Consider the following 27,192-nt stretch of genomic DNA (forward strand, 5'->3'; position numbering starts at 1 on the left):
TCGAGTTGGACTTTTCATGGCCTTGTAACTTTAAGCTTTTACCCAAAACAAATACCCTTTGTAAAAGTCAACAGATTTCTGGTACTTTGCATCAGCAGCCCTTTGACAGACTAATACAATCCCATTGTCACAGCCACTTAATTCCTGGTAACCTGTACTCTACTTTCTGTCTCTATGAGCGTGCATGTTCTCTTGTTATCTTTGTGATTACCATGGGGCTCAAATTTAACATCCTAAGTCTAAAAAAAATCTCATTTGCTTTGATACTAGTTTAAGAATTTCAATAGTCTACATAAACTATATCCCTTTGTCCCCACCTTTATGTAGTTCGTGTCACAAACATGCTCTTACTTCATGAGTCCAAAACCATTGATTTTTCATTACATTTTATGCATTTGCCTTTTAGATCCTATGGGAAGTAGAAAGTGGAGTTACAAATAAAAAATATAATAGTATTGGTATTTGTATTTATGCATGCCATTATCTTTACTGGGGATCTTTATTTCTTAAAGTGGCTCATTCAGTTTTCTAGTGGTTTTTCTTTTTAACCTGCAGAACTCCCTATAGCATTTCTTGTAGGGCCAGTCTAGTGGTGATGAAATTCCCCTTTTTTGCTTATCTGGGAATGTCAATTCCTCCCTCATTTTCGAAATATGGATTTGGTGGGCCCAGGATTCTCGGTAGGCAAATTTTTGTTTTCAGCATTTTAGATGTCTTTCCAATGTCGTATTGCCTCCATGGTTGATGAGAAAGTGGCATTTAATCTAATTGAAGCTCCATTCCCTTGAATGTGATACATTGCTTCTCTTGCAGCTTTCAGAATTCTCTCTTTATCTTTGGCATTTGACAGTCTGATTTTAACATGTCACAATGTGGGTCTATTTGGGTTTGTCCTGTTTGGAGTTAATTGACCATCTTGAATATGTATATTCAGATCTTTTATCATTAAATTTAGGATCTTTTCATCCATTATTTCTTTGAATATTCTCTGCCCTGTTCTTTCTTCTCCTCCTGAAACTCCTATAATGTATATATTAGTATGCTTACTTGTGACCCACAGGTTCCTCAGACTCTGTTCACTTTTCTTCATTCTTTCTTCTTTCTGCTCATCAGATTGGATGATTTCAATTGTCTTTTCTTCAAGTTCAGTGATTCTTTCTTCTACCAGCTCCAACCTGCTGTTGAACCACTCTAGGGAATTATCTGTTACTGTGTCTTTAGTTCTGATTGGTTCCTTTTCATAATTTTCATCTCTCTATTGATATTCTCTTTGTGTTCATATATCATTTTCATAGTGCTCTTTAATTCTTTGCCTATATTTTCCATTATTTCTTTGAGCATATTTAGGACCATTAAAAAAAAAATCTTTGATATATCCCAGTTCTTGTTCTCCTCATTGATGATTTCTAATGCTTTAATACTCTCCTCTGCCTAGGTCATCACTTCCTGTTTCTTTGTATGCTTTGCAATCTTCTGTTGAAAACTGGATATTTTGATATTTTAGGATGTTATCACTGGAATTTAGACTTTGGGACATTTGTTCCTTAAGGTTTTGCCTAGCTAATATTATGACAGAACTTTCTTTGAATGCCAGGTATTAATCAAAAAAAAAAAAAAAAGAAAGAAAAAATAAGAAAAAGAAGAAAACAAAAACCATCTTTCTCAGTCTTTGAACATTGATCTGCACAAGTACTTTCATTCAGGACTTATCCATACAATGAGTTTGTGGAATAGCTCTGGCCAAAGCATAGGGGCCTCACTGATCCTTTCTGCTTATGCCTTTTGTCTTGGGTATGTCATGTTGTCCCAGGAATTCCTCCATTCACATGTACATGAATATCCTCTCTTCCCTAGGAAATAGTTTCCTCATGGTCCTGGGAATTGTATGTCCTTCAGCCATGAATCCCTTTCCCTGGCAACAAAATTTGACTGCTTTCCCACAGAATCCTATAGGAGAGCTCAGTGAGCCACCTACATACAACATATGTTCTTGGATAGCAAATTCCTTAGGTCACTGTCATAAAGATTGGTCCAGAAATATGTGCTCCTAGTATGTGCAGGAGGATTACTCTGCTCTGTGTGGAACCAGGAGCATGGATACACACTGGGAGTGTGGGTTAGCTTCATGTGGAGCCAGTGAGGGATCACGGAAGAGGCCAGCCAGGGTGCCATAATATCCTACAGCTCTTTTTTAAAAGATTTATTTATTTATTTTCCCCCCTTCCCCTCCTCCCACCCTGCTGTTTTTGCTGTCTGTGTTGTCTTTTTTTTCTCATTTTCTCTCCTCTAGGATTCACTGGGATTTGATCCTGGAGACCCCTGATATAGAGAGAGTGTCCCTGTCAATTGTGCTACCTCAATTCCTGGTTCCTGCTGTGCTTCACCTTGACTCTCCCCTTGTCTCTCTTTTGATGCATCATCATCCTGCTGTATGAATCACTTGCGCGGGCACTGGCTCACCACGAGGGCACTCGTGCAGGTACTCGCTCACCACGCAGGCACGCTTTCTCTTCTTCTTTTTCTCCAGGAGGCCCCAGGAGTCGAACCCGGGTCCTCCTATATGGTAGGTGGAAGCTCTTATCACTTGAGCTACATCTGTTTCCCACTACTGCTTTTTAGTGGCCTTTTTCTTGATTTGGTGCTCAATCTGTTACTGTAATCCTTTAAGTGTTTTCTGGAGCTTTTAGAATGATGTTTTTGACAGTTCTTGCTAGTTGTTTAGAGCTTCTCTGGGGACACAGAGCCCTAACATGTCTTACTCTACCATCGCCAGTAACTGTGCGTTTCCTTGAAAAGCTTATATATGGTTTTTTCATTTAAAACTTCTTTATATTACAGGAAATAAATATTAATATGGAGGACAACATCAAGACTGAGTCATCATCATCTACTTTTGCTCCTCAAGGTTCTTCAGAGACATTGTTTTCTATTCAACTATTAGATTTCAAAACAAGTTTATTAGAAGCATTAGAAGAATTGCGTATGCGAAGGGTAAGCATCTTTTTTTAAATGTTTGTTTTAATTAGAGAATTTGATTTTGTCCACTTTTTTGATTTTGCATTTCAATGAGTTTTTCAAGGGAAAAAAAAACCTAACAAAATAATCCCTTTCTTAGAGAAGAAATATGGTCCAAATGATGAAGTAAAATAGAAAAAAGCAGTTTAAGTCTATGATCAGAGAATGGAAAAGAAGAAGAATTTGGAAACAAAAACAAAAAATAAAACAGATTTTCTGATTGTTAAATACTTGGTAAGCATTTACTGAGTACCTGGGAATTGAGAATGCATAGATAGCACTATAATTAGACACTGTGATTAAAAAAACTACTCTTAGGAAGATACAATTTTTGTTAATGTTATAAGATAGGTGTTGTGAAGTCATTAAATAATGAAACAAGGCAGTACATTTGTAATCACCAAAATAAATATATGTAGTAGATATTCTGAGGTCAGAGAATCAAATATCCTTATTTTTAAAGAGAGAATTTTAAAAGGAGCTATCTAGTATAAAATTGTCAAAGATGTTTGGTTTTAGCTGGTGATCTATATTGTACAAAATCCCTTTACATGTTTAATTTCTGAGACTCTTTGAGTCTAAATTTTTTTAAAAAGATTTATTTTATTTATTTCTCTCCCCCACCCCCACCTCAGTTGTCTGGTCTCTGTGTCCATTTGCTGCATGTTCTTCTTTGTCCGCTTTTGTTGTTGTCAGCGGCACCGGAATCTTGCGTCATCTTGCTGTGTCAGCTCTCTGTGTATGTGGCGACATTCCTGGTTAGGCTGCACTTTCTTTCACGCTGTGCAGCTCTCCTTACGGGACGTGGGGGACACCCCTGTGTGGCATGGCATTCCTTGTGCGCATCAGCACTGCACGTAGGCCAGCTCCACACGGGTCAAGGAGGTCCGGGGTTTGAATTGCGGACCTCCCATGTGGTAGACAGACGCCCTATCCATTGGCCCAAGTCCGCTTCCCTGAGTCTAAATTTGATGAGTATGTTGTCAGTTCTGTATAGGATGGATTGGTGCTAGTAAGATTCTAGCATGAGAAGTTATAAGACTTTTCTGTAAGAGTTTTACAATAATGATTGAAGGATGGGATGAGTAGGACTAATATATAACTGTGAAGATAGAAAAAAGAGGCAAAAAGAAAATCAATATGAAAAGCTGTAAGTGAATGAGGAAGAGATATGAGGTGTTTTTATTTTAATATAAACCTCGTTTTAGGATTTAAAAATACTGAAATTTGTTGTTGTAAAAAGAAAATTAAATTACCACAATCTTCATGCTGTATAAAGCTATTATCAGTATAACAAAAGTCTGTTTAAAAAAAGAAATCCTACTGGAACGAAGCTGGAAATCAATAAAGGGCAGAGAACTGGAAAAGTAAAAAAAATTTAAAATTTAAACAACATACTCAAACAATCAATAGGTCAAGGAGGAAATTTCAGGAGAAATCAGTAAATATCTTGAAGTGAATAGAAATGAGAAAAGAGCATATAAAAATTGTTGGGATGCAGCAAAAGCAGTGCTGAGAGGGAAATTTATTGCCCTAAATACTTACATTAAAAAAGAAGAAAGAGCTGAAATCAAAGACCTAACCACATATGTGGAAGAATGAGAAAAAGATCAACAAACTAATTGCAAAGCAAACAGAAGGAAAGAAAGAACAACTAGAGTAGAATGAAATTCAGCTGAGAATAAAAAAAAAAAAATAGAGAAAACTAACAAAGCCAAAAGCTGGTTTTTTGAGAAGATTAATAAAATTGATAAATCCTTAGACTAACAGAAAAAAAAAAGATGTGAATAAATAAAATTAGAAATTAGCAAGGGGACATCACCAAAGAAAGAAAAAAAGATATCATGAGGGGATACTGTGAAAAGTTGTATGCCAACAAAATGGACAACATAGATAAAATGGGTTAATTTCTAGAAACAGGGAAACAGACTTAGCCCAGTGGTTAGGGCGTCCCTCTACCACATGGGAGGCTCGCGGTTCAAACCCTGGGCCTCCTTGACCTGTGTGGAACTGGCCCATGCGCAGTGCTGATGCGCAGTGCTGATGCGCGCAAGGAGTGCCTCGCCACGCAGGGGTGTCCCCTGCGTAGGGGAACCCCATGCGCAAGGAGTGCGCCCGTAAGGAAAGCCGCCCAGCGCGAGAGAAAGTGCATCCTGCCCAGGAATGGCGCCACCCACACTTCCTGTGCCGCTGACGACAACAGAAGCGGACAAAGAAACAAGACGCAGCAAATAGACACAGAGAACAGACAACCGGGGAGAGGGGGAATTAAATAAATAAATAAATAAAAATCTAAAAAAAAAAAAGATACGAATAGAAGGAAACTTCCTTAATATGACAAAGGGCATATATAAAAAACCCACAGCTAACATCATACTCAATGGTGAAAGGCTGAAGGCTTTCTGTCTAAGGTTTGGAACAAGACAAGGATGCCTACTGTCACCATGTTTATTCAACATTGTATTAGAAGTTCTTGCTTGAGCACTTAGGCAAGAAAGAAGAAGTAAAACTTTAACTATTTGCAGATGACATGCTTGTATATGTAGAAAGTCCTGAAAAATCTGCAACGAAACTACTAGAGATGATAAACAAGTTCAGTAAAGTGGCAACACTCAAAAAACCATAGCCTTTCTGGACAGTAGTAAGGAGCAATATGAGGAGAAAATGAAGGAAAAAAATTCCATTTACAATAGCAACTAAAATAATCAAATACTTAGGAATAAACTTAACCAAGGACATAAAGGACTTGTATGTAGAAAACTACCAAACATTGCTAAAAGAAACCAAAGAAGACCTAAATAAATGGAAGAGGAGTCCATGTTCATGGATTGGAAGACTAAATATCATTAAGATGTCATTTCCACCAAAATTGATTTACAGATTCAATGCAATTCCTCCCCCCTCCCAAATTCCAACAGCTTTTTTGCAGAAATGGAAAAACCAGTTACCAAATTTATCTGGAAGGATAAGTGCCACTGAATAGCCAAAAACATCTTGAGGAGGAAGAGCAAAGTTGGAGAACTCACACTACCTGACTTTAAAGCGTAATACTTAGCTATAGTGGTAAAAGCAGCATGGTACTGGCCTGAAGATAGACATATTGACCAATGGAAATGAATTGAGAGTTCCGAAATAGACCCTCACATAAATGGTCAAATAATTTTTGACAAGGCTGGTAAGCCCACCCAGCTGGGACTCAAAAATCTATTCAACAAATGATGCTGGGAAAACTGGATATCCATATCCAAAACAAAGAGGACCCCTATCTCACACCTTGTACAAATATTAACTCAAGATGGATCAAGGACCTAAATATAAGAGTCAAAACCATAAATCTCCTAGAAGATAATGTAAGGAAGCATCTACCTGGCCTTGTGGTAGGAAATGATTTCATAAACTTTACACCCAAAGCATGAGCAACAAAAGATAGACTAATGGGACTTCCTCAAAATTAAAAACTTTTATGTTTCAAGTAAATGAAAAGGCAGTCTACTCAATGGGAGGAAATATTGGGAAACCATTTAACCAGTAAGGGTCTAATATCCAACATATATAAAGAAATTCTACAGCTCAATAACAAAAATATAAACAATCCATTTAAAAAACGAGCAAGAGACTTGAACAGACACTTTTCCAAAAAGGAAATACAAATGGTAAAAAAGCACATGAAAATATGCCCACCATCACTAGTTATTAGGGAAATGCAAATTAAAACTACAATGAGATGTCATTTTGTACCTATTAGACTGGACACTATTAAAAAACACAAAAAATGGGAAGCGGACTTGGCCCAGAGGTTAGGGCATCCATCTACCACATGAGAGGTCCATGGTTCAAACCCAGACCTCCTTGACCTATGTGGACCTAGCCCACATGCAGTGCTGATGCACGCAAGGAATGCCATGCCATGCAGGGGTGTCCCCTCATAGGGGAGCCCTATGCGCAAGGAGTGCACCCCATAAGGAGAGCCGCCCAGCGCGAAAGAAAGTTCAGCCTGCCCAGGAATGACGTCACATACACGGAGAGCTGACACAACAAGATGATGCAACAAAAAGAAACACAGATTCCCGTGCCACTGACAACAACAGAAGCAGACAAAGAAGAACACACAGCAAATGGACACAGAGGACAGACAACTGGGGTGGGGGTGGGGGGAAGAAGAGAGAAATAAAAATAAATAAATCTTTAAAAAATAAAATAAAATAAAAAAACAGAAAATTACAAGTTTTGGAGAGGATGTGGAAAAATTGAAATACTCATTCACTGCTGGTGGGAATGTAGAATGGTGCAGCCACTATGGAGGATAGCTTGGTGATTCCTCATGAAGCTAACAATAGAATTGACATATGACCCAGCAATCCCACAACTAGTTATATGCTCAGAAGATTTTCAAGCAAGGACATGAATAGATATATTCCCTCCAGTGTTCATCATGGCATATTCACAAAAGACGGGAGTACTCACAAATGTCTGTCAACAGATGACTGGATAAACAAAATGTGGTATATACATATGATAGAATATCATTCGGCTGTAAGAAGGAATGAAGTACTGACACATGTGACAACATGGATGAACCTTGAGGACCTTTTGTTGCATGTAGTAAGCTAGTCACTAAAGGACAAATATTGCTTGATCTCACTGATATGAACTAAGGCTATTAAGCAGACTCATGGAGGTAGAATAAGGAAGATAGGTTATTAGGAAACAGAAGGGTAGTGTAGTTTGGCAAGCTGATGCTTAATCTGGGCAGATTTTATAATAAGGTAGATGGTAATGGTTTGGCATTGGATGGAGGAGACAGATGGTGATGCAGCAATTGAGTGTAATTAATGGTACTTTAGTGTGAGTGTGAATGGGGTTGAAAGGAGAAGGTTTGGGCCATTCATGATGCTACAAGGAAAGCTAGAGAATAAAATGGATGATAGTGCAACTCAGTGAACTCTGGGGTGGCAGTGGATTGTGGTTAAGAATACAATTATGGGAAGCCTACTTGGCCCAATGGATAGGATGTTCGCCTACCACATGGGAGGTCCACGGTTCAAACCCCGGGTCTCCTTGACCTGTTTGGAGTTGGCCCATGCACAGTGCTGATGTGCACAAGGAGTACCCTGCCATGCAGGGGTGTCCCCGGTGTAGGGGAGCCCTATGCACAAGGAGTGCGCCCTGTAAGGGTAGCCGCCCAGTGCGAAAGAAAGTGCAGCCTGCCCAAGAATGGCGCCACACCCACAGAAAACTGACACAACAAGATGACGCAACAAAAAGAAACACAGATTCCCGGTGCTGCTGATAAGGATAGAAGCGGTCACAAAGAACACACAGTGAATGGACACAGAGAGCAGACAACCGGGGGGGGGGGGGGGGGGGGAGAAATAAATAAAAAATAAATCTTAAAAAAAAAAGAATACAATTATAAGACTGTTCTTTCAGGATGCAAAACAAAGGTATGTCACTAGTACCTGGTGACAGTATTGGGGTGATATATGGAGAAAAATGCACTTAAATATACTTCTATGGGATATAAATATATTCATGCTGCCATAGGTATGTTCTCATAGATAGAGACTCACACATTAGATAACAAAATATTAAACTTCCATCCTGGTGTGCCCTGATACTTTCTCAAATAAAATGGCAAAAATTTCTCGAACATATAGGCAGTGCCTAATAAAATAAAACAGGCCAGTATTTCAAGCCCTCAATTTTAATGCCTGTACTTAAGAACCTTATTACTGTAAAAATGAAACTTAGCCTAATTATAATTAATGCCTAAGAGTTACCTCCTGAAAACCTCTTTGGTACTTAAATATGGCTTCTCTCTAAGCCAAATTTAGCAAATAAACTCACTACTTTCCTCCCAATGTGGGACATGACTTCCAGGTATGAGCCTTCCTGGCACCAAGTGATTATTACCAAGTGCCACAACCAATGCATGTGGAAACAGACCTTGACCAAAAGGGGGAAGCATTAAATAAAAAAGAATTTTTATGGCTAAGAGATTTCAAAGTGAGTCAGGAGGTTATTCCAGAGCTTACATTTTTGCAGATCTCAGGAATATTTCACTACTTAACCCCAGTAAACATAATGTCAAAAAGTGCTCCCAAGGGCTCTAGGGACATCTGAACACTATAGGCAAGACATACATTTGCATGAAACCAACACCCCTTCAGCTGGCCCTATTTGAGAATATATCTTAATCTATTTCCCCAATATAATAGAAAGACTCATTTACAAATTCCCTACTTGTGATTCTTCTACCCCTTTTATTTGAGCCTATAATTATCACTATACCCATTTAATATATGTCTCAGACACTTTAAATCTTTGGACTTTTATTTTACTGGTTGAGCCCTGAATCCCAGCAGAGTTGTGGTCAAAACATATTTTGTAGTTCTTCAGACTATCCCAGGACAACTGACAAAATGATGATGGACAAGCCCCATCCCAAAAAACAGGGAGAATCTACAACTGAAAGCAAAACACTTTCTTCCATCTGCCCCATATCTAAGCTCCCTCTCAATCCAAAGCAGTCAAAGAAGACATCATCCCCAAATCCTCAAAACTGAATATTGAACAAGCATGGGGGGGGGTAGGGTACCCACAGACCAATGTAAATTTACTCTTACTGTTGATATTATCATGTGGTAGCAGAAGAACTTGTACCATTGATATGAAGATAGTGGTTACCAGAGGTTCAGAGGGCAGGGGGAGGGATGAATAGTTGGACACAGGGCATTTTTAAGGCATTGGAAATGTTTTGTATGTTATCGAATGGTGGATAAATAACATTATTCATTTTCCAAAGGCTATAAAACTATACAGGGCAAAGTGTAAGCCATAAATGATAGACCTTGATTAGCAGCAGTACTTCAAATTTGTTCATCATTTTTAAGAAATGTACTTCACTAATTTAAAATGTGAATAATGGGGGGAAATGTGTATATGACTATGTGAGATAATATGGTGTGGCAGCTTGGTATTGTTTGTGAATTCCAAAAATAGATTTGGATTGTGTTTATAAACTGGTCTGCTCCTCTGGTGTATTAGATTGTATTAGATTCAGAGGTTTCAATTTTACTTTATTAAATCAAGATTAAAGCTTTTTTTTGACCATGTCATTTGGTAACTCAGTTTGAGTCCATGTCTGCCCCCCCTTGTGGGCCATATAAATGGATGCTCAAACAAAGACAGGAAAGTAAATACATGAAGAAGGAGAACACAGTTTAGTTTTGGGTGCTGGAGCCCTTGGAAGAGAGCCATGCCGTTCACCTGATAGTTTGCAGCTGAAGAGACCAGAGCCCTGAACAGCTGAGAAAGTCTGGAAATAAACAAGCCCCCAGGAGAGAGACGAACTTTATGCTATCCTACAGCTGAGATTGGAAGAAGCTGGGACCATGGAACCTTAGGAGGAAGAGGAAGTCTGAACCCTCACAGGGACTGGCAGCCATCTTGCTGCAACACGTGGCAACAGAGTTGGGGGAGGGAAATAACTTACTCTTTATGGCTTTGTGACTGTAAGCTTCTACTCCAAATAAATACCCTTTATAAAAGCCAACAGATTTCTGGTATTTTGCATCAGCATTCCTTTGGCTGACTAATACAGAATTTGGTACTGGGAGTGGGGTGGCGCTTTTGCACATAACAAAATGCTGTAATGGTTTTATAAATGGGCAAGGGGTATTGTTTTAAGGAATTGTGAGACGCTTGATAGAAAAGGCCTGGATTGCTTTGAAGAGACTGTTGGTAGGAATATGGATGCTAAAGAGTCTTAGAGGTAAATGATGAAACTATTATTAGAAACTGGAGGAAAGGTGATCCATGTTTTAAGGTTGCAGAGAACTTAGCAAGATTAATTCCTGATGTTTTATGGAAGGCGGAATTTGAAAATGATGAGCCTAGGCACTTAGCTGAAGAACTTTCCAAAGTAAACTCAGAGAATGTGGCTTGGCTTCTCTTTGCAGCTTATAGTAAAATGCTAGATGAGAGAGATAAGCTGAGAACTGAATTGTTGGGCACAATGAAACCAGGAACTGATTCCAGAAATTCTGAACCCCTGGAAATCAAGCCCCCAGATGATAGTGCCCCATTTGAGGACTTAACTAAACTTGGAACTTGTAAATCAGGATTGAAAATGCAGTTATCTAGGAAAGTCTTGTGGAAAGTCTTACTGTCTGATGGCTTGGACTCCTGTTAATTGCATGCTAAACCAGTAAGCTTTTTGAGAGAGCTGTATGAGCAAAATCACTGTCAGCCTGGACTGAAAGGGACATTAAAGGGACACATGGAAGGGAAAACAGCTTTAAGAAGAAATCCATGGAAGCTGAGATCTGAAATTAATACATCTCCTTGGACCAAGAGAGGAACCCCGCCCATGCGTACAGAGAGGGTGAGTTTGCCCCTGCAGTTGAAGAGGGTGAATGTTCTAGCCCAATGTTCAGGTAGAGTTTTGCCACCCCAACCTCAAAGAGGGTGGAGCACATTCCCCAAGGCTTGGGGAGAGTAAGGTTAACCTCCCATAGTTCTGTGAGGGGTGGGCCTGCCCTCCATAGATTAGGGAAGGCCGGGTCACCAACTCACTGCTTTGAGAGGGTTGGAGCCTGTAGGCCAGAGATTAGGGAGAATGTTGCCTACCTCTCCCTGTACTAAGGGGGTTAAGTCTGTACCCCAAAGATTGGGTAAATTGTGGCCACCACTCCAGCATTCTTGGAGGGTGAGTTCTGGAGCTCGGTTTTCGCCAGGTGTTTTTGATTAGGGTGGAACCAAGAAAATGGCCATAGAGCAAGCCTGTGGAAAAGGTGGGCTCCCATGAGGCTGCAAGGAGAAGAAACCATCATCTTAAGAATGACTCTCAGACTTTGAAATATAGTGAAGTATGCCCTGCAGGTTTACAGAATTGTAGGGGATCTGTGACTGTGGGGTCCTGTGACCTGTTTCCCTCCAAATTTCACTTTGTAATAATACAAATGTTTATCCTATGTCTGTCCTTTTGCATATTAGAAGCAGATAACTTGTTTTGTAGATTCATACAGCCAGATGGGACTTTGCCCCAAGACAAACCGTGTTTCTTTAAACTGATTGTTTAATTTTGCATTGTTACTGGTTTATGGTTTTAAAAAGTTTTGAATATTGTAATGTCTTTTTGGAATTCAGATGATGGAGTGTGGCAGTTTGATATTGTTTATGAATTCCAAAAATAGATATTGGGTTGTGTTTATAAACTGGTCTGGGCATATTAGAATGTATTAGATTCAGAGGTTTCACTTTTACTTTTTAAAATCACGATTAGGACTTTTATTTGATCATGTCATTAGGCAACTCTCTGTCCTTGTGACTATTAGCTTCTACCCCAAATAAATCACCTTTATAAAAACCAACAGATTTCTGGTATTTTGCATCTGCACCCCTTTGGCTGACTAATACAATATTGGTATATTCTTTTCTTAGGGATGTAAATAAGTATGGCTGATGTCAAAAATTCAGTTTTATCTCTCTAAATTAAAAATGTTGAATTTCAGGATAAAGTATGAACATTTTTTTTTTTTTTTTAGCTAGGATAATTTCTTGTGTGGGCTTTCTTAAGCCAAGATTTTTCTGCAGTGATACTTATATTACTATTGTAATGGGGAAATTATGAACAATATAAAAGTCCATGAACAGGGGCTAAGTAAATGATAGCTGGTTTAGTTTCCTGGCTGCTAAAACAGATACCATGAAATGGTTGACTTGAACAATGGGAAATTATTGGCTCACACTTTTGAGGCTAGAAGTACAAAATCAAGGGGTCATCAAGGCAATGCTTTCTCCCAGAAGACTATGATATTCTGGTCCTTGATTTTCCTGTCATATTAAAATGCAATGTTGTCCCATAAAATTGGAGTTTACCCCAAAGGATTAGCACAGTGGCTCCAGTCAAAATAAGCAAAACATAATAGGTAACAAAATAAAAACAAAGAAAGAGACTTTCATACTCCACTAAACCACATTTCACTACTCACCTACCTTGTAATTTACAAAAAGAAGGATAAAATATCTGATTTTTAAATTCATGGACCTAAATTGGTAATGATAATATTTGGAAAAAAAGTTGAATTTTTAAACTTACAATCTGAATGAAAAACAAAGTTTATGTTGTCTAAATGTGTGCTTTTTTTGAAGGCACCACTTTTGGTAAATGTTCTTATTATATAGTTCTACAGAATACTTGATAAGGAGTGGGAATGAACCATAGAACAAGGGTCACAAAGTCAACTGCCTTCAGGATTCAGGTAGCTGGCATGTAACATGTGAAGTAAAGGAACTCTTTTGGACTAGAGAGCTTTATATCTCCAGTCAGCCCTAATTGTTGCCAAGGAAAATAGGCTCCGTACTATGAATTCTTCCAATTATTGAAGAGAAACCAGAAATCCAGATTTTAATATGAATCTATTGGTTTTTAAAAGTTGGAAGTGGTTCAAAGTTTTTCAAATAAAATATATTTCTGAGCCAAATCTGCTGTGAAATGGAAATATAAGATCTCTGACACACAGAACTTTTAGAATTGCAAAACATGCATTCGTTTGATAACCACTTTTCAGTCTATGCCCTAAGAAAATTTAAAATTTAATAGGAAAAACCAGCTATCTAAGTTAATAATTATACATAGTAATAACATAGTCTGTATTATACATAATAACATAGTATGTATTATATAGCTTGATAGAATTATGCACAGAATATTATGGGAGTTTAGAGAAAAGACAAATATATTAAATGTCTAAACAGAAATAAATCCTGCAATTTTAAGTTAGCAATAAGTAAATACCAATGGAATTTTGGTATGTTTAAAATAGCAGTGATTTCCAAGGAAATTGCTAAAAAAACCTGGATAATTAGTGGTATAGTATGTAGTAAATAACATTAAGGAATATTTTAATAGCCCATGAAAATAGTTGTGTTATGAATGGAATCATACTTCTTTCTGATTATTATGATTCATAGAATATATATCTTTATAGTATATGGAAAACTGATAAAATGGGTGTTACCCACATTGCCCAATATTTGCATTTGCAATATAATTTTACTATATTAGTGTTGTAATTTAACTTCAGGCTTTTTATTAAAATTATAATCATTTAATTTTTTATTGGAATTTTTCATTTTTTCCCATCTGTTCTTCAAGCAGCTCTTGGAAGTTAATAGAAATTCTATGACATTGTCTATGAGAAAAAAAGATAATCAATTTAGTAAGAAAATCCCATCTTAACTTCAATAAAGTATCCCAGAATATGAAACCTTGAAAGTGTTTATTTTTTTATTAGATGCCTTGGGACTACATGGATTTAAGTGTTTTTACAAAAACAATAAAAGAGGAGTAATTTGATGGTTTATTTACTCTTTATAACCTTTAGAAAGTGTCATGCTTTTTTTCAAACTGCTTGCTTCAGGCTGTAGTTTTACAAGACGGGCTGTGTATTGGTCAGGCCTCTTCAATTCTTGACCCAGAACAGATTTAGGAACATAGTACATACAGCAGGCATACGTCCAAGCAGCCAAAACTATAACTGGGTACTTTTACTCTCTTTTTCAAATTCATAATCCACCTCCTACGAAATTACACAATTCAGTTTCTCATGTCATCCAGTAAAATACAAATCATTCTTCCAGATAGTTTCTTGGTCTGATTAACTACAAAGTATTCAACGTAAATATCTCTAATATGCATAGGATAGCCTAAAAATTTGTATTTTAAAAAAATAATTTTCTCAGCATTTATACTACTGTTTTTCATATTAGTCAACAATCAATTTAAAGACTTCCATAAATAGAAAAATATTTATATTAGACTATTCATTCTTAAATTCTCTTGTTCTTTCATTCAAATAATACTTCTAGTTTTTATTTTGAAATAGTATATCAGATTTTCAGAATGTACTTATTATATTTAAAATAGGCAATATGATTTTGAATAGTTTTCCATCTTTTATTGGACATGATGATTAAATCCTGAAGTTTTTGAAGGAAAGGGGTATATAGTAACAATTCATACTGTCCTGTAGCATGCACAATTTCTGAAAGGTAAAATAGTGGAATATTAAAAATACTCTGGAAACAAATCATTTTGATTCAAATCCTGGCTCTGATGTTTCCCTGCTATGTGACTTTAGGCAAGTTATTTATCTCTTGCTACCTCTCTTTCCTTTTCTATTACTATTGATAACACTCAAGAAGAATTAGAAGATTTCAAAAGTAAAGAATTTAAATTGGCCATCAAAAGCCTCCCAACAAAGAAAAGCACAGGACCAGGAGGCTTCACTGGTGAATTGTACCAAACATTCAAAGAAGAATTAACACCAATACTGTTCAAACTCTTCCAAAAAATTGAAGAGGAGGGAACACTACACAGCTTATTTTTTGACGACAGCATCACCCATATATCAAAGTCAGATAAAGATATCACAAGAAAAGAAAATTACAGACCCATGAATATAGATACAAAAAGCCTCCACAAAATAACAGCAAATGAATCCAACAGCATACTAAAAAAATTATACACCATGATCAAGGAGGATTTATCTCAGGTTTTCAAGGGTGGTTCATTATAAGAAAATCAATTAATGTTATACACCACATTAACAGAACAAAGGGAAAAACCATATGATCATCTCAATCAATGCAGAAAAAACATTTAACAAAATTCATGACCCCTTTCAGACAAAAACACTCAGAAAAGGGAAGATGGCATCAAGTAGGTCAGCAGGGCTCAACTCTTACAAAAACAATGGAGAAAGGCAAAAGCTGTCTGAGGGTGCTTCTTTGGGGATCTGCAGATCGGGAGAGTGCCACATGCATCATCCAGGAGGGAGAGGAACAAAGAGACAGAAGCCAAAACTATGAGCTACTTGCTCCCATGGCTGGGAATGGCACCCATCCCCCAGAATAGCCATAGTAAAAATGTGGCCGACGGCAGCCAACTGAGAGTAGAACAGCCATTTTCATCTCTGGGAAGAGGGAGGGTACAGTGGAGGACTAAGTGTTGTTTCTCTTCGGTAAGTTTTAACAGTAGGGCCCTACTTTGTATCACAACTCTAGATAGTCCAGAAACACCAGGAAGTAAAGGTAGAAAGACTCACCTAGTGACAAGGTTCACTGAAGAACACCAACTGCTGGCAAGCCAGGGAAATGAAAGAAAAATGCTTTCTGGAGTCTTTCATGTCACTATCTTCAGGACTCTTAGATCTGGTCTGTTCCCCATTCATGGGTCCCTGGCCTGTTTCGATAACTTAAGCAGGACAGTTTTAAAGATTTAGAATAAGCTGAACCAAAAATCAAATAGCCATGAAACAAAATCAGTAGGCAAGAGAGTGAAAACGACCATCAGAATAAATTCACCAACAAAATCAGATGCCTAGACATCAGCAAAAATTTGCAAGCCATGTTAAGAAACAGGAAGGTATGGCTCAGCCAAAGAATAAAATAAAACATCTTGACTAGCCACAGTATTTAAGACAACTAATCAATGATGGTCACACAAATATCCTAAATCAATTCAAGGAGTTAGAGAAAAATATGGCTAAAGAGATATATTAAGAAGACACTGGGTGAGCATAAAAAAGAATTTCAAAGCTTGCAAAGAAAAGTAAGATTAAAAAAAAAAAAACTTCTCTACTCTCCCCTTCTCTACCCTCCAGTTGTCTGCTCTCTGTTAGCATTCACTGTGTGTTCTTCTGTGTCTGCTTGTATTCTTATCAGCAACACCCGGAATCTGTGTCTCTTTTTGTTGCGTCATCCTGCTGCGTCAGCTCTCCATGTGTGCAGCGCCATTCCTGGGCAGGCTGCACTTTTTTTTTCACACTGGACGGCTCTTCTTACGGGGCACACTCCTTGCACGTGGGGCTCCCCTATGTGGGGGACACCCTTGTGTGGCCCGGCACTCCTTGTGTGCGTCAGCGCTGTGCACGGGCCAGCTCATCACACGGGTCAGGAGACCCTGGGTTTGAACCTTGGACCTCCCATGTGGTAAGTGGGTGTCTATCCGTTGGGCCAAATCTGCTTCCCAAAAGTAAGATCTTAGTGGAAATGAAAGACACATAGATGAAATTAAAAATACATTAGATACATATAACAGCAGATTTGAAAAGACTGATGAACAAATAAGTGAATTGGAGGATAGCATCTGAACTTGAAAAGAGAGGAGAACAGAAAGAGAAAGAAATGGTAAAAATTGAACAGGGTTTCAAGGAATTGAATGACAGCATGAAACACAAACATTCACATTATGAGTATCCCAGAAGGAGAAGAGAATGGGAAAGGGGCAGAAAGAATATTTGAGGAAATAATAGCTGAAAATTTCCCAGCCCTTATGAAAAACATAAATACCAATATCCAAGAAAGACAATGGGCTCCAAACAAAATTAATCCAAATAGACCTACACTGAGATACCTACTGCTCAGAATGTCTAATGCCAGAGACAGAGAATTCTGAAAGCAGCAAGAGAAAAGTAATTCATCACACACAAGGATACACCATAAGACTTAGTGCTAATTTCTCAGCAGAAACCATGTAGGCAAGAGGATAGAGGTATGCTATATTTAGGATACTCAAAGAGAAAAACTACTGGCCAAGAATTCTTTGTCTGTCAAACTGTCCCTCAAAAATGAGGGTGCGCTTAAAGTCTTCATCGATAAACAGAATCTGAGGGAGTTTGTCACCAAGGACAGGACTTACAAGAAATTTTAAAGGGAGTGTTCAGACTGAAAGGAAAATGTTAAAGAGAAAGGCTTGGAGAAGAGTGTAGAAATGAAATATATTAGAAAGGAGGGTAGATAAAAGGGTAAAAAACCTGACAATAGAAAGATAATACATCTGAAAACCAAAGAATAAAATTGACGAACTAAGTAAAGCCTTTGCAGTAATAACATTGAATGTTAATGGATTGAACTCCCAAATCAAAAGATACAGACTGAAAGAATGGATAAAAAATATGAGCCATCTGTATGCTGTCTACAGGAGACACACCTTAGAGGCAAGGACACAAATAGGTTGAAAATGAAAGGCTGGAAAAAGATATTCCATGCAAACTGTAATTTTAAAAAGCTGAATTAGCTACACCAGTACCAGACAAAATAGATTTTAAATGCAAAACTGTTATAACAAATGAAGAAGGTCATTGTAGCAGTTTGATATTATTGATGAATTCCAAAAAGAAATAATGGATTATGTTTGTAAACTGATCTTTTCCTCTGGGCATATTAGATTTTATTGGATTCAGAGGTTTACTTGATTAAGTAATCAGGTAAACCTCTTGTACCAGTAGGGCTTTGAGTCTTCCCCGCCTTTGTGGGTGGGGACTCACAGATAAAAGACATGGCAAAGGACAGATTTGGAGGGTTTTTGATGTTGGAGTTTGATGCTGAAGCCTTAAACTGAAGCCCCAGGAAGTAAGCTCACAGAGAGAACAGAAGCAAGTCCCAGGAAGAGAGAAACCCTGAGCCCAGGAAAAAGAAGCCTGAGGAAGGGAGGAACCCAGGAAACCTGAACCCTTGTGGACATTGGCAGCCATCTTGCTCCAACACGTGGAAATAGACTTTGCTAAGTGTGGGAGAAGATGGATCCGAAGGTATAGGGAATGAAAAATAAAGAAAGACTGGGTTCAGGGGATCTGCGAGCATTGAAGCCTCAAGCTCATCAGACAAGTTTATTAATTTCAGGGGCTTCTTTATATACCCCAAGCAATTGTGAGAACCAGTAACTATTCTAGCTAACTATTCCCATTACCTCATTCTAAATAACACAGTGCACAGTGGATAAGATAGTTACCAAAGCTCATAATGTTCTATTATATTATTGAAACAAATATACTAATTAATCTTGTTGCCCAGGTTACTTGAAATATCAAGTCTGGGTTCTGCTGGAATGCTATGTTTCCCAGAGAGATTAGCCACCTGCACGTACATCTCCAGGGACAGTATGACCTAGTGGTCAGAAAGTAACTTGCTTCCTTGGAAACAACATGCCTTTGTTTCCCACAGGTAAGGGAAGTAACTTATGCTTTATGTCCTGGTATCTGTAAGCTCCTACTGCAAATAAACACCCTTTATAAAAACCAACCCATTTTTGGTATTTTGCATCAGCACCCCTTTGACTGACTAATACAGTCATTATATATTAATAAAAGGAACAATTCACCAAGAAGAAATAACAATAATAAATATTTATGCACCTAACCTGGGTACCCCAAATTACATGAGGCAAACACTGGCAAAACTGAAGGGAAAATAGACATCTCTACAATAGTAGTTGGAGACTTCAATACACCACTCTATTCATTGGATTGAACATCTGGACAGAGGGTCAATAAGGAAACAGAGAATTTGAATAATATGATAAATGCTCTAAACCTAACAGTCATATATACAACATTGCGCCCCAAAACAGCAGGATTTTCATGCTTCTCAAGTGCTCATGGATCCTTCTGCAGGATAGACCATATGTTGGGTCACAAGACCGATCTCCATACATATAAAAAGACTGAAATTATGCAAAGCACCTTCTCTAACCATAATGGAATAAAGCTGGGAATCAACAAGAGGCAGAAAAAGGGAAAATTCACAAATTTTCCACAAATGGAAATTAAACAACACTCTAATAAACAATCAGTGGCCAAAAAATATTGCAAGAGAATTAGTAAATGTCTCAAGATGAATGAAAATGAGATCACAAAATGTGAAAACTTAGGGGATAAGCAAAGGAAGTGCTTAGCTCTGAAGCTAAGATTAAGAGAGAATAAAGAGCAGAGCAGGTTCTCAGTGGTTGAGCACCTGCTTCTCATGTACAAGGTCCTGGGTTCAATCTCCAGTACCTCCTTTAAAAAAAAAAGTGCTCTTTCATGGAGAAAATGTTTTTAATCTTGATGATGTTCAATTTCTAATCTATTATGAGGGATAAAAAGGAAATTTGAGGTTACATGTAAATTACCACAGAAAAACCCCCATAGAACTTACCACACAGAGTGAACATAAATGTAAACAGTGGCCTAATATTAATAGAGTAATTATAATAGTATTGTTTCATCAATTGTAATAAAAGTATCACACTAATATTAAATCTTAGTGATAGGGAAAACTGTGTGTGTGAGGGGGTATTATGGGAACTCTATACTTTCTGGATGATTTTTCTGTAAACCTACAACTGCTCTAATTAAAAGGAATGACAATAACAAGAGTACCTACCTAATAAAATTATACCAAGGATTAAATTAGTCAATACATAAAAAGGTTTTCAGCAGAGCAAGTGTAGCTCAGTGGTTGATCACCTACTTTGCACATAGGTTCAATCCCCGGTACCTCCTGAAAAAAAAAAAAGCTCCTTCATGGAGGAAATTTTTAAAAATCTTGATGAGGTTCATTTTATAATCTGTTTCCTTTTAGGAATTATGGTCTTGGTGTCAAGTTCAGTTCTTTGCTTAGCTCTTGATCCTGATGACTTTCTTCCTTTTTTCCCTAAATATTTTGTAGTTTTACGTTTTTGTTTATCTATGATTTAAGTTAATTTTTTATGAGGTATGAGGTTTATGTTAAAGTTCACTTTATTCTTTATGGAAGTCTGATTGCTGTAACATTATTGTGTTGAAAGGGCTGTTTTTTCCCTCCATTTAGTTGTTTTTCCACATTTGTCCAAAAATCTGTTGGGGCGGCGGACTTGGCCCAGTGGTTAGGCCATGTGGGAGGTCCGTGATTCACACATGGGAGGTCCACATGTGTGGACCACATGGGAGGTCCATGATTCAAACCCCGGGCCTCCTTGACCTGTGTGGAGCTGACCCATGTGCAGTGCTGATGCACGCAGCGAGTGCCCTGCCACGCAGGGTTGTCCCCTGTGTAGGGGAGCCCCACGCGCAGGGAGTGCACCCTGTAGGGAGAGCTACCCAGTGCGAAAGAAAGTGCAGCCTTCCCAGGAATGGCGCTGCACCCACAGACAGCTGACACAACAAGATGATGGAACAAAAAGAAACACAGATTCCCGTGCCACTGACAACAACAGAAGCGGACAAAGAAGAAGATGCAGCAAATAGACACAGAGAACAGACAACCGGGGCGGGGGGGGGGCACAGGGGAAGGGGAGAGAAGTAAATAAATAAATAAATAAATCTTAAAAAAAAAAAGACAGCATTTAGGGAGCTAATGTGTCTCAAGTGGTTGAGTGCCCACCTCCCACATGGGAGGTCCTGGGTTCAGTTTCCGATGCCTCCTGAGAAAACAAAAAGCAAACAACAAGCAAAATAAATGAAAAAACTAACTCAGTGGTTAAGTCCTAGCTTCCCACATAAGAGGTCCCAGGTTCAATCCCCAGTACAGGAAAAAAAAAAGGAGTGTTAGAAAAGTAGATTGAAAAACATGACCCAACTATTATATATTCCTTATAGGAAAATTCCCTCTGAATACAATGATGTTAGTATTTTGAAAATAAAATGATAGAACTATAGATACCATGCATATATTAATTAAAAGAAAATAGGAGTAGCTATGAGAGTATCTTTTAATGTAGACTTCAGAATAATGAAAATTACTAGAGAAAAAGAGGGACATTACAGAACAATAAAATAATCAATCCACCAGGAAGAAATAACAATCCTAAATGTATATATGCCAAACAAAAGAGGCCCAAAATACATAGAGCAAAAACAGAGAGGGTTGACACTGGGGAAACACAGAGAAGAAATTGTCACTGTAAAGAAAATATAACAGATCTTATGGTGATGAAAGACACAATGCAAAGATACTTTATTTTTTATCATTTTTATTTATTTTGTATTGTTTTTACTTATTTTCTGGCTTTGTTCTTGGGGAGGTTTTGGATTGCTGAAGGATCCCAGCTGTGGCAGAGGAGGGTCATTGGTGAGGGGTATTGTGGTACATGAGAGTAGGCATCCATGTGTTATGGCTGATTTTAGAAGGAAAGCTTTCAGTGTTTCAACAGTAAGTATGGTGTTAGCTGTGAACTTTTCATAGGTGACCTGTAGACTCAGGAAATTCCTTTATATTCCTATTTATTTAGTATTTTTATCATGAAAGAGTCTTGGATTTTTTTTTAACTGACTTTTTTCCATCAATTGAGATGGTCATGTGTTTTGTTGTTGTTGTTCATTCTATTAATATGGTTTATTACCCTGATTGTATTTAGTATTTTGAACCACCCTTGCATTCCTTGTATAAATTTCACTTGGTCATTATGGTGTATATTCCTTTTAATGTGCTGCTGGATTTGTTTTGCTAGTATTTTGTTGAGAATTTTTGCATCTATACTCCTAGGGATATTGATCTATTTGTTTCTTTTCTTGTGATATCTTTGGCTTTGATATCAGGATATTAATAATGAGAATGAGTTAGGAAGTATTTCGTCCTTTTCTAATTTTTAGAAGATTTCGTTAAGTGATGTTAGTTCTCCTTTAAATATTTGATAGAATTCATCAATGAAGCCATCTGGTCCTGGACTTTTCTTTTTTTTTTTTAAGATTTATTTATTTATTTCCCTCCCCTTCCCCCCACCCCCACCCCCACCCCAGTTGTCTGTTTTCTGTGTCTATTTGCTGTGTGTTCCTCTTTGTCCGCTTCTGTTGTTGTCAGCAGCACAGGAATCTGTGTTTCTTTTTGTTGCGTCATGTTGTGTCAGCTCTCTGTGTGTGCAGCGCTGCTCCTGGACAGGCTGAACTTTCTTTCATGCTGGGCGGCTCTCCTTACGGGGCACACTCCTTGTGTGTAGGGCTCCCCTACGCGGGGACACCCCTGTGTGGCACGGCACTCCTTGCGCGCATCAGCACTGTGCGTGGGTCAGCTCCACATGGGTCAAGGAGGCCCGGGGTTTGAACCACGGACCTCCCATGTGGTAGACGGACGCCCTATCCATTGGGCCAAGTCTGCTTCCCCTGGACTTTTCTCTTGTTTTCTTTTTTTTGGTTACCAATTCAATCTTTTTATTGTTATTGGTCTCTTGAGATGTTCTGTTTCTTCTTTTTTTCCCCTCCTCATCCCCCCTCACCCTGATGTTTTGGCTGTGTCCATTCACTATGTGATCTTCTGTATCTATTTCTCTTCTCATTTTTCTCCTCTAGGATTCACTGGGATTTGATCCTGGGGACCTCTGATGTGAAGAGAAGTTCCCTATCATTTGTGCCACCTCAGTTCCTAGTTTCTTTTGTGCCTCACCTTGACTCTTCCCTTTGTCTCTCTTTTGTTGCATCCTCACCTTGCTGTGTGACTCACTTGCACGGGCACTGGCTTGCTGCTTGGGCGCTTGGCTCCCCTATGGGTGCTCGGCTCACCATGTGGACTCTCGGCTCACCATGTGGACTCTCAGCTCACCACATGGGCACACTTTTTTTTGTTTCTTTACCAGGAGGTCCCAGGGATCAAATCTGGGTCCTCCCATATGGTAGGCAGAAGCCCAGTCACTTGAGCCACATCTGCTTCCCTGTTCTATTTCTTCTTGAATCAGTTTTAGTGGTTTATATGTTTCTAAGAATTTATCCATTTCCTCTGGATTATCTGATTTCTTGGCATATAATAATTCACAGTATTTTACTCTGATCATTTTTATTTCTGAAAGGTCACTAGGAATGTCCCCACTTTCTTTCCTGACTTTAGTAATTTGAGTCTGTTCACTTTTTTTCTTGGTCATGCTAGCTAAAGGTTTGCCAGTTTTGTTGATATTTTAAAAAACCCAGCTTTTGATTTTGTGATTCTTTTTTTATTTTTCTACTTTGTTTCATTTTCTCCCTTCTACTCTATTATATCCTTCTTTCTGCTTGCTTTTGTCTTAGTTTGATGTTTTTTAGTTCTTTAGGATAGATGCTTGTTATTCTTTTGAGATCTTTATTCTTTTTAAATGTAGGCATTTACAGTGTAACTTTTTCTCTGTGCATTGCTTCATTGTATCCCATGAATTTTAGTATGTTATATTTTCACTTTTCTCAACGTATTTTTTAATTTCCCTTATTATTTATTCTTTGACCGATTGTTTAAGAGTGTATTATTCAATTTCCACATCTTTGTGAATTTTTCAGTATCCTTTCTGTTTTTGATTTCTGATTTCGTTGTGATCGGAGAAGATATAGTTCTGTGTATAACTTCAGTCTTCTTCAATTATTGAGACTGTATTGTAGCCTAATTTATGCAGTACCCTGGAGAATTATCCATGTGCACTTGAAAAGATTGTGTATTCTTCTGTTGTTGTGTCCTATAGATGTCTATTAGGTGACTACTTGGTATATAGTGTTGGTGAAGTCTTCTCTCTCCTTGTTTATCTTTTGTCAGATTGTTTTCTTCATTATTGAAAGTGGAATGTTGATAGTATTTTTGTTGGAATATTTCTCCCTTAAGTTCTGTCAGATTTTGCTTTATAAATTTTGATGCTCTGTTAGGTTCATATATAATTGTTTTATCTTCCTCTTATATTGACCCATATCATTATGTATTGTTCTTTATCTCTTTTGATAATTTTTATATTAAAGTCTCATTTATCTGATCCTTGTATAGCCATTCCATCTCTCTTTTGGCTACTGTTTCTATGATGTGTCTTTTCCATCCTTTTACTTTCAACCTATTTGTATCTTTGATTCTAAAGTGGGTCTCCTACAATAAGTATATAGTTGGATCATATTTTTTATCCATTCTACCAGTCTCGGCTTATAAATTGGAGAATTTAGTCCACTTAAATTTAATTAAATTACTGATAAGGAATAATTTCTTCCATTTTACTGTTTGTTTTCTATATGTGTAATATATTTTTCCCTTCAATTCCTCCATTACTGCCTTCTTTTTTATTAGATATTTTCTAATGTTCCATTTTGATTCCTTTCTTGTTTCTTTTACTGTGTTGTTTGTTTGTTTGTTTGTTTTTCTTAGTGGTTGCCTGAGAAATTACATTTAACATGAGTCATGGTTCTCTAGGGAAACAGAACTGACAGGAGATATCTGTAAATATTAGGAGATTTTATAAAATTGTGTCATGCTACCATGGGGATGCACAAGCCCAAATTCTGTAGGACAGACTGCAAGTAAGAACTTCAATGAACATCCTCAGTGAGATCCCCAAGAGAAGCTGACTGTCTGAAGCAGAGATGGGAATTCTGTCTTGTGACTGCTGAAATCATTTTATTTAAGGCATTCAACCAATTGGATGAGACATCTCTCATTGCTGAAGGCAGTCTTTTCAGTTGATTGTAGATGTAATGAGCCATAAATGCAGTCAACTCACTGATGATTTAAGTCCACTAAATGTCCTCAGAGTAAAATTTGGCCAAACAACTGGGCACCCATTACCTGGCCAAATTGACACATGAGCTTAACCATTGCACTTTTTAATATATAGCAATCTGGCTAGAATTAATACCAATTTAGTGACAATAGTATATATAAACTTTGTAGCTTTGCCCCCTTTATGTTTTATTGTAACAAAGTAAATTTTTATATATTGCATACCCATCAACATAGATTTATTATTCTTCTTTTATGTAGTTGTCTTTTTGTGTGATATGTGCATATGTAGTGTGTGTGTGTGTATACAAATATATACACCTATTTTAACATATTCCTATTTTAATCCTTTTTAAGTGTAGTACTCATTGGCATTGGCCACATTTACTATGTTGCTCAACCATCAGAACTATTTCCAATTTTTTTTTCACCACTCCAAACAGAAACACTATTCTTTAAGCAGTAATTCCCCATTCCACACCCCATCTCCCACCATCCCCTGGTAGTCTCTAATATACTTTGTCTCTATGAATTTGCCTATTCCAGATATTTCATGTAAGTGGACCCAAACATTTTTTGTCATTTTGTGTCTGGCTTATTTTATTTACCACAGTGTTTTCCGGGTTCACCTGTGTTGTAGCATGTATCAGAACTTTATCCCATTTTATGGCTAAATAATATTCTGTTGTATGTATCTACTCCAATTTGTTTATCCATTCATCTACTGTTGTACACTGGATTTTTTCCACCTTTTGGCCTTTGCAAATAATGCTGCTATAAACATTGTTGTACAAATATCTGAGTCCCAGTTTTCAGTTCTTTGCTGGGTCTTTCTTATGTTAATTCTATGATTATCATTTTGAGGAACCACTGAACTGTTTTACACAGTAACAGCACAATTCTACATTCCCACCAGTAATGCATTGGAGTTCTAAATTCCCCACATGATCACCAATACTTGTTATTTTCTGTTTTGTTTTGTTTTTAAATTATATCCATCCTAATGGGCTTGAAATAGTATCTCATTGTGGTTTTGATTTGCGTTTCCCTAATGACTAATGATGTTGTTTTACTTTTAACTCCAGAATTTCTTTGGATCCTTTTTTTTTTAAAGTTCTGTTTCCTTATTGACATTATCTATTTGGTGAGATATAATTCTCATGGTATCCTTTAGTTCTTTGTATATGTTTTCTTTTAGCACTTTGAACACATTGAAAATATTTGAGTTAAAGTCTTTGTCTAGTAAATCTAGTGTTTGAGCTTCCTCAGGGACAGCTTGTATTAATTTCTTTTATTCTTTGTATGGGCCACACTGTTTCTTTGCATGCCTTATATTTTTTATGTTGTTGTTGTTGAAACATGGAAACTTTGGATATGTGGCAATTCTGGAAATCAGATTCTTTCCCTTCCCAAAAGTTATTCCTGCTTGTTGTTGTTGCTTTTGGTTGTTGATTTAGTTACTTTTCTGAGCTAATTTGTAAAGTTCTATTCCTTGTCATTTGTGGCCACTAAAGTCTCTGTTCTGTTAGCTTAGTGGTTAGCTAGTGATTTGACAGAAATTTCCTTTAAATCCTGGGACCAAAAACAATAAATTCCAGTCTTTTCAAATGGGCTGTCTATGTGTGTTGGGACATACCTCCAACAATCTGCCTGGCAGTTTTTTTTCCCCAGCTCTGCCTTTCCCTTCACTTCCTGTTTGTACAGAGCCTGAAGATCAGCCAGAGGTGAGAATTTAGAGCCTTTTCTAGTCTTTTCTGTGCATGCACCCATCTCTGAGCATGCACATGGCCTTCTAAATTCTCAAGACTATGTGGGAGCTCTTCAAAGCCATTATTTCCAAAAGCATCTCATATTCCAGCCTTTCCTCTCAAGCTTTTTGGTTTGCCTATGTTTTCACCAACTTTATCCCTTAAGCTGGGTGACAGTGGCAATATATTTGCCTTT

General features: G+C 37.6%; 1 protein-coding gene across 1 annotated transcript in view; it reads left to right on the forward strand.

Moving 5' to 3' along the window:
• Nucleotides 1-653: 653 nt before the first annotated feature.
• The window catches only part of CCDC73 (coiled-coil domain containing 73), a 145,435-nt gene continuing 118,896 nt past the window's right edge, over nucleotides 654-27,192 (forward strand). Inside the window, exons 1-2 of the mRNA XM_004446870.5 lie at nucleotides 654-680; nucleotides 2,839-2,991. Of these exons, the coding sequence (XP_004446927.2) occupies nucleotides 654-680; nucleotides 2,839-2,991 (180 nt within the window). The remainder of the gene's footprint in view (nucleotides 681-2,838; nucleotides 2,992-27,192) is intronic.

Source organism: Dasypus novemcinctus, chromosome 10 (genome assembly GCF_030445035.2).
Source record: "Dasypus novemcinctus isolate mDasNov1 chromosome 10, mDasNov1.1.hap2, whole genome shotgun sequence".
NCBI lineage: Eukaryota > Metazoa > Chordata > Mammalia > Cingulata > Dasypodidae > Dasypus > Dasypus novemcinctus.